Below are 12,022 nucleotides of genomic sequence, written 5' to 3'. Positions count from 1 at the left end.
CAGGCCTAAGAAAATGCTTAGGAAGTAGGAAAAGTGTCCTACTCTCTAAAAGCTTGTGCGCCTCGTAAGCTCAATACATGCAGCCTTTGCAGAGAGACTCGCTATGCTCTCATTAATATTTTATTATGTAAAAAAGGCCTAGATAATTTGAATGGGGGAGGGCAGGACACGGGGGCAGGGGTGGGAGGGGGCAGGGGAGGTGAGGAGAAAAACGGTTGAGTTCCTGAAAAGGCTGGCATGGATGCACGCTGGGAAAGCCTTGTGCAGAATTGGACTCTGATCAAGGTAATGGATACCTGAGTGACCACCACTCCCTTCCCTGGCCTGGTAGCCCAGATCCTGTATCTGGCACCTGAGCACATAATCCACTCCTCTGTCTTGCATAAGAAATGTGCTGGCAGAACTATACAGGAAGGGAAATGCATTGACACAAATCTGCAGGGCTGCACTGGCCTTTGGAGTTACCCTACACTGCAGAGAAGTGTCACTGTGAACTTCACAGCAGGAGCTGGAATAGAGATCTACCTTCCCCGAAACAACCGCCTTTAGCTACTAGCCGTACAGGGCTAGTGACACATGGCAGATTGGGTCTGGGCATTAAGAAGCTGGAGGGGACACAAGCCAGTTAACACAGCTGTCTTCCTTTAACCTGTTAACATGCTTTGCCTATCCTTTAGAGAACAGAAACCTAAAGAACTTGCTTAAGCATCACCTGTTCCTCAAAAAGGGGTGGGTGGGCATGGCAGCATGGAAAGGGTTGCTGCTTCACCTACTGTCCCTAGTACCTCGCACTGTATGTTGGAAGTTGAAGGAGGAGCTGAGTAGTAAGCTGTGTATCCAGAGCCACACTTCTCCAAAAGCCACACTTCTGCAAATGGGTAGGGACAAGCAGTTACGAAGTGCCGAGACTGAGCTGTGGGTGTAAGCACTCCAGCTTGATACTCATTTACCCAGCATCAAAGACTACCGTAAACTTGTGCCTTGTACAATAATTTGCACCTCCTTGTATGATGCGAGTGCAAAGGGCCTGCAAAATGAGCAGAATGGCTGGGTGGTTTGGGACCCATGTTGCATGGTATCGGACGCGGGGCAGGGAGGAATGTGACCCAGGGGTGTTCTGCACACCTGCCTCTCCCCGAACAGTTTGGCAGCCAGAGGACTGAGTCTGGAATTGGCTCGCGGAAAGCTTCACAACAAAACAGATTGCCCACAGAATTAGGGGAATCCCATGAAAAGCAGACTTGCTTCAGCCAAAATCTGTGTATTTGCAGGCATTGAAATAACTTGACAGATGCACAGGTGGAGAACACTGTGGAGAAAATACAGGTTATTTTCTGTATGGGGAGGATCATTATCAAGAGGCAATGCCAGAAATTGCCTATGGGTGGAAAACCAACACTGTGTATTGCTACTTTCCTGTGGTTCAGTCCAGCCAGCCTTGCAAAGGCTCTGAAGTCAAGTTTTAAGTAGCCCTTTCTCTACCCTGCACCCAGACCTTGCCCCTACAGCTGGGAGCTGAAAAAAACTTCCAGATCCTTTTGCCTTTCTCCCATTTAAAGTCCTGATACATACTTTCTGGCAGAGTCATTTCAATGCAAGGAGTAGGAAAAACCCTGAATGCTAATATTCATCTGTGTGCAAGGCAATGTTAGACTGCTTCTCAAGGAACAGGAGGATAGACTTGCAGTAATTGGGGCAGTAAGTTCACAGTAACCATTAAAGGTTTTGCGTACAAGATTTCCACATGCTTTCTAAACATTTGTTGGGCATTGCAACCATACTGTGAGAGGGCAATTCCAGCGCCTAGACTTTAGATGGGGAAATCTTGAACTCAATGGGTGGCCAAGACCACAGCCTGAGATTTGGACTGCTAGCTTCTGTTGTTCTTTCCTGCGTACCCTTCAGCAGACCTTGCTTCCTTTCAAAGTACCTTGAAGCTAAAGCTTACTGCTATGTCATCATGACGGCGCTACTCTCCTCTCCTTGAGCAGGTCACGAAGGGTATCTCTCCACTGCAGTTGAGGAGGGTGATGGCAGCCTGTTCAGAGAGACCCATGCTAGCCTGGCATTAGCTAGCCCAGCTATGCAGCTGCAGCAGCATGGAGTTCGGGACAGACTAGCTACCAAAGTCCTTAGCCCTAATCTTGGACAGTTATTTGCAGAGCAAAGGCTCTGAACCCTTGGCTGCTCTGGCAGCACCGCTGATGGTCACATCTTGGAAATGCAAGGGAGACAGACTCTTGATCAATTCCCCTCTGTAAAATGGGCGTAATACTGACTCTTGTCTGCTCTGAGCTCCATGGACCAAAGTGCTACTGCTCACAAAGTTTTGACTACCATTTGCCGCCTCGGTTCTACCACCCTTTCAACTGGCTTGCCTCGACTCCAGGAAGATGCACCAATACTGATACCAATGATCTGTTGAGGTCCCTTCTGCCCCTAGCATCTATGAATACCTATTTCACTCTCCTAGTTGACACTGGATTGTCTGCATGAGTGATGGCAGGCATGAGAAACAGAGACTACTTGACAGTTCCCAGCAGAGGAAAACGTGTACTGTAGTGACCTGCTTAAATATAAACAGGGAACACATCCCCGATGAATCCAAACCGCGCAGGGGCTGCGGAAAGCGGTGTTCAGGAAGAGACGCTAATTTGAAAGGAGCCTGTATGATGGTGCTCACATCACCAGGCTAAAGACTGCTGGCTAAGGAGGTCACTGAAAACCCCACTTGCATAATAAGTCTGACAAGTCCGTGATGCCGGCCCTGTTACTTGAACACTGCTGAGTTGCTCTCGGACATGCACGAATGGGCCCACAAACTAGGTCAGAAGTGAATTAATGAACCTGAGGGACCCTCTGGCCTTAAGTTTCTTGCTTCAGCTCTGTGCCCTTCTTGTGGTGGTTGGACACCCCTGGGGTGGGAGCTGGAGGAGTCGGCTGTGCAGAAGCCTACAGAAAGTCACAGCCAAAATCCTCCCTATGTCCCCTGCTCGACAGTGCCCCAAGCTGACGTGGGCTGGAACAGGACATCTATTGGTGCCTCCAGTGAAAATGGCCATAGGCATCCACTAATAAATTGGGCCTCGGCAACAGGCAGAAAGCAGTGCAACAAACTGACTGTCATTGTGCAGGACAGAATGAGAGGTGCTTGGATGGGCTGTCACGGGGCCTATGCACCTCGACCTGCAGGCCCGGCTGGAGCCCCTGTGCTTCTAAAACCAACAGACCAGCGTACTGCCCGGGCTGCTGTTGGGAAACTCTGGGCGGCCGCACGGCCAGTGGAACGAGGGAGTTGTAGATGCTGTCTAGCACTTATTTCTGTTGGGAGAAACTGAGGCAGAAGTTGTCCAGTGCCAGAAAGTGAATCTTTTTGCAGAGGGAGGATCAAAAGAGCTGTCAGTTTAGGGCAATCTAACTTAGGCTCTACCAGTTCCCCAGAGCAACGACCTCCCGCTTGTTCCCTGTAAATAAAGAAAAGCAGTGCAGTACAATCACAGATAAGGTATCCAGTGCCAAACACTGTCCCATGCCCAGGTCTGTGCGTATTCCTCCATGTACCACTAACCTAAAGTGAGAAAGCAATAAACTTTTGCTTGTAGCTTTCCCCAGTCTATTAACCTAAATTTCTGACCCCAGTATTTCAACCTTAACAAGAGTTCTGCAAGTTTGATTTGAAGTGCCTTAACCACAAGGCAACCCCTCTAAACCTTGAGGGAAGTTAGGATCAGGATCTGGATAAGATGAGGGACCCACCTCCCTGGTTTCAGATAAAGGTACAGTTGGGAGACCTGCTTGCTGCCTCCCCCCTTGTGACTGCAGACAAGCCCCTTAATTCCTCTACACATCAGTTTATCCAGCTCTTAAATGGGGGAGATCCACTCTCCCTCCAACCCCCTGCCAGGGGACTATAGTGGGGCAGTGGGTATAAGGTGCTTTGAGATGTGCCTGGATAAAAGGTGGTAGAGAAATGAGAAGGGTCACTGTCATTAAAATTGATCAGATTAATAAAAACCCACCTCTGAGAACCTGGAGCCTACGGCCCATTTGATTTGGGATCTGCAATCCTGCTCCAAGCTCATTTCAGATGGATGCAGCATTTTTTAATGGTGGATCACAGGCAAGTTTGATATGCAAAGCACTACAGACACCCCCAGAAATATGCTGGCATATTATATACAGTCATATCTTGAATACATATCTTTATAGAAAATGCCTACCGAATACAGGAAGGACTGCACTCTGTATTGTATCCTTGGGGCTTTAGAAGCAAACATGATGAAAAATAATGTCCTGCACTTAGCATTTCTCACCCACAGATATCGCACATTGTGAAATGACATTATTTCCATTTCACAGACTGGGAAACTGAGGCAAAGAAAAGAAGGGATTTGCCCACAGCTACCCAGCCAGGCAGTAATAAAACCCAGCTCTCCTGACACCGGTCCCCAGTAGCTCCCAGATAAATTTTTGCAGTACTGTTTGTTTATAGGGCTTTCCATTAGTAGTGCAGCCCCGCTTGAAAAATAAGCCTTTTCTTTAAAATAATTCATTCTCTTCCCCATCTCCTTCCAAGACAGGGGGGATGTGGGGCAGGAAAGGGGAGATCCAGTGATCCTGTAGTTGTCGGATCCCCCTGACAATGGGAGGAGATGTTTGATAGGGGGCTATTAACTTCTTAAGCAGATCCTACATTGGGCCTTTAAAGAGACTATTGAACTGTTTTAATTAACACTTGCAAGGGTGGACTCGGTCTTCACAGCAGCTTCTAATTTCAGGCTAATACTGCATGTCTCTTGTACCATCTTGGATCCTTTGAGCATTTGGTCTCTGTAGGACCCGGCTATAACCCCTTAGGTTCAAAAAGCACCAAGTTGCCTTTGCAGCCAGTGATGGAAAACTTTCATAAATAAAGGGGTCTGGGTACAGGCAAAAAGTCTCCGACCTTAATTTCAAATGTGGCAGTGAATGCCATGCTCACTGGTGGTAGTGATGGAAGTAGGCAGGAGCAGGAATCTAATTTGGTGACCCCAAGCCAGCCACTTCTTCCCATGTTTGAAGCAAAGCCATCAATGGATGGAATCGGTGCATTAGAAAACTCCTTTGCCCTTGATTTAAAGGAATAATAAGCATTGCTGTTTGCCCTTCTCCAGCTGCTTTCCTCCAAGGAATCGGAACATTTTATAAACATTAATTTAGCCATACAGCACCCCAGGGATGTAGGTAAATCGGGTTAGTTCCAGTCTACAACAGCACTGGGGGTGGGATCACCTTCATAAAATATTACTTGACTGCATGTTTTCATCCTGGTGGTAGGGGAAGACAGTAGACTGGGACCTGGCTGGTAAACTTGGGCCCCAAGAGGTCAAATGATGTTCCCAAGGTCGTATTGCAAATTAGAGAAAGCAGCTTAAAAAAAATGAGGATCTCCGCCTCTCGGGCCTCTGCTCAAACCAGGGATGAAGTCATCATTGGGTAGCAATGAACTCTGTAAGACAGAAAACTTATCTACAGGTTTCCCCTCAAGGTGTTTCTCACTTTTACCTGACTTGCAATTAGTCTTGCACTTGAGATTTCACCAGTTTGCCAGCCTCGGCTCCCATCCACAAAGTGATCGTAAAACAGGGTCAGCCTGTTGAGCTCTAGCCAGCAAGCTGTGCAGTCCTTACCTAGCCCATGCCTGAGTGTTGTGGTTTTTTTTTTTTTTAAATCAGGATTACCCGAACAGTTAACCCATCACTGGCTTTCTCCCTCGCACCACGAGACTTCTCAATGCATCTGAAGTGTGTTGCTAGAAAGCTATTTCTGAACAACCCCACTTTAAAACAAACAGGGAACTTGGGAAACCGATAAACAAACAATTAACAAATGCTGTGAAGACAGAACAGGAGTCATTCAGAGAAGCTAACGAGGCATTCAAAATGGGAGTTAAATTTAGCTGGAGGTGTAAGCAATCAAGAATGCTATTCTCTCCCCCCCAACACACCTTTCACGTACTCATGCCAAAATCAACAAGCTGTGTTTTACTGTTGAAACAATGCTGATGCTGTAAAAATAAACCACCTCTGACCCATCCATGCGAGCTAAGAGCAACAAACAGCACCACCTGAACGGGGACCAGAACCCGAGCCCCTGTGAACGCACACTGGGAGAAGGGGCTTTTATGGCACAGGCTTTTATACCACAGGGCTTTTATGGCGCAGAGACAGTTCTCCGTAGCACTAAGCAGCAGCAAAATAATTATGTAGATTAGTTTTGGACATGGGGTTGCTGTGGCCTCTTTCTTGCCGGAGGGCCTCTGGTCGAACATGGTCAGAATGCATTTGTTGTAACCGGTTGGGAGCTCTTTATGATGCGACCCCATCTGGGGTGGACATGCATCTTGGCATAAGCTGCACTGGGAACTTATGCACCGTGTTAATAATAATCCGGAATGTAGTCATTTCCAGGCCTGGCAAAATAAAGCCCAGATTCACCTGGTCAACCCCAAGGTGCAGGGGGTGTCTCTGGGCATGACAGATTCTGATGCAAAATATTTTCATGCCCATGAAGAACTGTGCTGGAATGGATGAGGAAGAGCTCAATACTCAAGTGGGACGGAAACACTCGAGGCTGACATGGGAGCAGCAGGACTTGCCCTCAAAAGCCCCCTGCGCAGCAGCCTGCATCCAGTTTTTGAAATGTCACCCTTCCCTGAGCTCCTTGGTTACACATCTGTTCCCTTTTAACTTTCAATCCCAAATTTTCAAGCTGTTCTGATGATAGTCTGATCCTGTGAGATGCTGAGCGTCTCCTTGACACCAACAGGGCGTTCAGCGCCTGATGGAGAGCATTCGTCATTTGACAGGATTAGGACCTTCAGATGAGTTCTTGTAGCACTCCCCTCCCACACCCCCTGGAAATGATGCCAGGTGCTGAGCTCATAATTCTGTTTTTATCCTTCTTCCCCCCTTTCTTTTTCCAATTGTGTGTTGATGGCGTTTGTGTGTCATTCGATTTTAATTCCTCTGGTCTGAGTAGCACCCTGCGCATCTGAACAGAGAGGACCCGATATGGGGAATGCTTTTTGCCATGTGCATGGTAGTCTGCCATCTCAGAAGCCCCCTGCAAGAGTAGTATCAGCCACCATCAAATTTAACTGCATTTAGAAAGCCATGGTCTTAGGAGAGTCCACCTGTTGCTCACCCATAACTGAAAACAGAGGACAGCAAAATGGGAAACTACTGCAGCACCCATTAATGCGGAAAGCAAAAGCATAGAGAACGCAGCCGTAGCTCCAGACAAGTTAGCTTGGCTGTGCAGTAGCGGTTGTGCCATACGTGGGAGCGGCTGAGCCTTCACCTCCAGACTGCAGGGGCTTAGGCCTGGAGGTCGTCGTGGCTTGGGGCAGTGACATGGATTTTGCTGATCATCTCCTTTATATAGGGCTGGCAATCCCTTGCTGACACCACCACTTCAGATTCTCCTCCTGTCCCTGAGTATTAATAGGTCCCCAGCCGTGAGACCTAAATGGTGATCGAACTGACTCACGTTGGCTCCTCTCAGTGCTGACCGCAAGGGGATGCTCTGTGGTTAAGACAGCATCCGCTATTCTCCATGACGGAGGCTAGGAAAAGTCACCTTGGTGGCCTTGTAGCCTGGAGTAGAGATCCTCCAGCTAGATTCTGTCCTAGGCTTCTCTTGTGGCACGTCCCCACCGCGAACTGAGCTGGCCCTCTCTTCCTCTAAATTTTTATATTTGTTTATCAGCTGTAAGAGGGTTACATGCATTCTTCTCCTATATGCCTTATTTTTAGACTATGCTCATGTTTAGGAGAATGAGGAACAAGTGGGCAGACAAGGGGGGAATGGCACTTGGGTTGTGGTTTAATAAATGTGATCCATGATCTAGAAAATGACTTGCAATTAAATACTTCTGTTCCAAATTGGCCTCTTCATCAGGGAATATCTGAGTGGGTTTTGTTTTTTGCAATACAAGTTCAGAGATGAAAAAATGACAAAGCAGCCCCCGTACATCTATTGCTATGGCTATTCCGCAGTCAGATGTAGTATTTTGAATTTTATGTCATGCTTCCATTCTTGGCTTTCATATTCAGATCCAAGCAACTAGGGTATAGCACTTAAGACACACAACGACCACGTGCCACAGGAAGAACGACTGGTGCACACAATAGAAAGAATCTGGCTCCTTATGGGCCGAAATGAGGGATGTAACAAGTCTTTACGTTTCGGTTACTCGTTTCCTCCAGCCCTGACCATGCTGAAGTCTGGCACGACATTAACCCCAGCACATTTGCAGCCAACTGTCTGCCGCTGAAATGGGTGGAATCTGTTCACTTTTTAATTCTCCTGCAGCCAATCAGATGAATAGAAATCTGTGCGTCTAGATTGACTTATCAATAGTTAAACTATTTTCTCCTGGACCTGCAGGTTAATCCAGCCTTAAGCATGTTAATTTAAAAAGGAATAATTACCAACTCTTTGGCCATTATGTCTAATGTATCGAATGAAAGCATGCAGTGAACACTATGGGGACTGGCATCATATTTTGGGGAAGCCAAGAGTGGTCTCTAAGAGAGAAAAAGTCACCTCCCTAAGGCCATATGACACCCAAATCAAGAGAAACTGTTACCTGCTTATGCCCATTTTCCAGATGGGGAAGTTGAGGCACAGTTAAGATGACTTGCCTAAGTTCACAAAGCACGAGTTCCCATTCCAGGCCCCTTGCCCCAGGCTCTAGGCAATACTTCCCACCCCATGTAATTAAGTGGCAACACAATCTGTTTAAGAAACAAACCTGCCTTTTCAGTGCCGCTATAATGGGAGCCTCTTCAGACCTCAGTTTGTCACTCAGCTTGAAAACCAAGAACTGCCTTTTTGACCAACATTTCGGTTCTAATGCTGCGTATTTAGAAAAGGATTGTTTATGGCATATTGTTTTGCTGTAGATTTTGACCTCTGAACTTTTTAAACAAAGTAAGCTTCATAAATAATATATCAAATGCTCCTGCTGAGCTTTGTGGCACAGTGAATGAAAGGACATGATTAATATTTAAGAGAAAATATGTTAAAGATTTTTAAATACAAGAGAGTGAGTGCCTGTCCATGCTGAGGACAGGGGAAAGAAAGGGCTACGTTCTTGGGGATGGCTCACTGTCCAACAGATGCAAGACGCTGGCATCTCGGCCACCGTGGTAGCCGGACCACACTTATTCCTCCTCCGTATTCATCACCTTTGCCCAAACTTGCAGATCATCCACCCACCACTCATGAAGCTTGGCTTCCGAGAGTAGGTTTGCACCTGTGCCACTGCAGTCAGCTGGACCACACAGGCACTGGGGCTGGAGTTTCAAAAGAACTCCTCTGAGTAAGCAGCACATTTGAGAAGAGCTTAGTTTCTGGGTGCACGTAGAGTGCTGAGGTTTTCTAAAAATCCGGTCCCAACAGTGGATATCCACAACTCCGGCCCTGAGCTTTTCTGAGAATGAGTATGTGGAGTTGAAATATGTAACCCATTTCAAATTATCACAACACCCTAAACTGACCCTGAGTTAGCCTCTTATCAAGGGAGTATCATTATCCTTACTGTCATACAGGAGAGCGCTCCATTTCTGGTTCCAGTCGTGCTCCATTAGTGCTTACAATACATGTTGCAGCAAAGGATATGACAGTGTGGGGATTATTAAACGCCTTGCACTTCTATAGCACTTCTCGTGCAAAGGTCTCGAAAGCATTTTGCAAACAACAGCCAAACGCCCCCGGGGGAGAAGCAGAATTCTCCCCATCTTGCTGACCGCACAACTGAGATCACAGAGATGTCAAATGACCTCACTAAAGCCACACAGGTCAGCATCAGAGATGGCCCCAACATGAAGGATCTCAGGAATGACAAGGAAGCATAGAGGAGAAGACCTGATAGAAGCAGCGATTTCCAGTTCAAACTATTAGCTAACAGTGCCACCCTAACCTTGGGTATTCTTCTAGCAGATGTGCCAGCACTTGGAGACATGGGGGCTGAGGACAGAAGGCAGAGGTCATCACAATATGCCACGTAGGATAGGTAAGGCAGGCTACTTACATGAGTGCAGAATCTTTCAGGAGGGTCACCACAAGTGATTCCTGCTGGATCCACTCTCACTATTGCATAGTCCTTCATTCGCATGGCCCTGGGCTGGCAAGCATAAAACTCCCATGAGGGTCCATTGTCTGTGGTCACCCAGGATTTGCAAATGTCATAGTGTCCCATGGCCAGTGGGAGACAGTGCAGCAGAACAGCGACCAGGTGCAACATGGCAGCTGAGACCAAGGACAGGGTCCCTGGGCAAGGGAAATGCCTACAGTCCCGAGAGAGGCAGCTACCGGATTAGGGGGTGCTGTCAGGATCAGCATGGAAACTCCTCATCTAAAAATCCTGTAGCTTAAGGAGGTCCTGGAGATGAGAACAAGCGGCCCAGTTCTGTATGCTGCGATGCTGCGTTCAAGTCCGCAGGGGTGGAAGCCAAGTTTGCAAGTCAGTTGCTTTGGAGACTTGCAGTTTCCAAAATAGCTGATCAGCTGGCAAAAGTCTTCCTTAACTTCATTTTATTTTCTTTGCATAAAAGATCTTCCAAATCAGCATGAAAACATCTAGAGGTGACTCCACTCAATCAATAACCCTATCAAGTTCTGATTCTGTGATGAAATTTGATAGGAGGGGAGGGGAAAAAAAAAAAAAAAAAAAAAAAAAAAAAAAAAAAAAAAAAAAAAAAAATCAGAAAGGCTAATGTGATAGGTCAGGATCAAGTTTTCCCTAACCTCATTTCTCTGCTACAAATGGGTAGCTTTTTCAAGTGTCCTCAGTGGTGGTGTGCTTTAAATAATGTAGGGCTTTAAAAAAAAAAAAAACAAAAAATAAAAAAACCAAGAAAAAAAAACAAAAACAAACCACCTTTATTTAGAAAATATTATAACATTACTGTCTAGGTAACTTGGAAATGTGAACCTCTTTGGAGCTAAACTTTCCTTCTGTTGAAGGAAAACCTCTCTGACCACACAGACTAGGAGTAAATTGAGCAAGCCGTCTGAAAAGTCTGTTCTGTGGTTGCTTTATTGACAATAGAAGCACTGACTTGCTTTCTTGTGTGTTACTTCTGCTTCTTGCGTTGGTGGCAAGGTGCTGACTTCGGACAAGTTCTGGCTGATGCTACTCGGCAGCAGTTTACCACCCAGTTTCCAAATCTTCAGCTACTAGCCATCCTGCTATCTGAAGTCTCCTTTTTCTTTCATTGCAAGGGAACAGGGAGAGCTCATTAGCAAGCAGCACCTGCAACAAATTAAAAGACAAATTAGCTTGAAGAAACAGAGAAGTTGCAACAACAAAAAAAAAAATTTGCTAGAACAGAGCTTGCTCCCCTGAAATGCACAATTAGGCCGTGCTTCCTAAGAGTCAGGAGATGATGGCCTTTTTTTTTTGTTTTTTTTTTAAAAAGGAGGAGATATACAACTTTAATAACAAAATCCATATTGAAATGCTTATGGCTGTTGTACTGCTGGGGAGGTCCCTGCCAGTGCTGTTTCATCTAAGGTATCTGATTTATTTATTTATTTTTAACCTGTGTCAGAACAACAGTAGCTCTAATGGGTCTTTAAATAATATCAGGAAGAAATGATGGGTCATTAAAAAGATAGAGAATGGAGGCGGCATATAGGGGGACACAAGAAGGATATACATATACAGACCAACTGATGATCTTACAAAAAGGAGCAAATAAATAGGACAGCTGGGCAGGCGCATACATTGTCCGCTACCCACCCACATGATATATTTGTACAATAACATTTAATTAAAAAAAACAAAAAAACAAAAACCAAATTTTGAGTACTAACAATGTTTAAAATTCACCAAGTACACAAACAGTGATGACTTCTCTCGGGATTCATTTCATATTAAAGCTACATATTTTTTTGCAATCTACTGGAGCCATAAAAATCTTAAGTAATCACAAAACAAAATGACTAAGGAGGAGGTGGGGGGAGATGGGAG

General features: G+C 46.0%; 1 protein-coding gene across 2 annotated transcripts in view; it reads right to left on the bottom strand.

Moving 5' to 3' along the window:
• Positions 1–10,688, bottom strand: part of NTNG2 (netrin G2) — an 86,945-nt gene extending 76,257 nt beyond the window's left edge. For both annotated transcript variants that reach the window (XM_019510708.1, XM_019510709.1), the window contains exon 1: positions 10,079–10,688. In XM_019510708.1, the coding sequence (XP_019366253.1) occupies positions 10,079–10,291 (213 nt within the window). In that variant the 5' untranslated portion in view covers positions 10,292–10,688. The remainder of the gene's footprint in view (positions 1–10,078) is intronic.
• Between the last annotated feature and the right edge of the window lie 1,334 nt (positions 10,689–12,022).

This window comes from Gavialis gangeticus, unplaced genomic scaffold, assembly GCF_001723915.1.
Source record: "Gavialis gangeticus isolate Ggan-Ray unplaced genomic scaffold, GavGan_comp1, whole genome shotgun sequence".
Taxonomy (NCBI): domain Eukaryota; kingdom Metazoa; phylum Chordata; order Crocodylia; family Gavialidae; genus Gavialis; species Gavialis gangeticus.
This window is presented reverse-complemented; position numbering and strand designations above follow the sequence as displayed.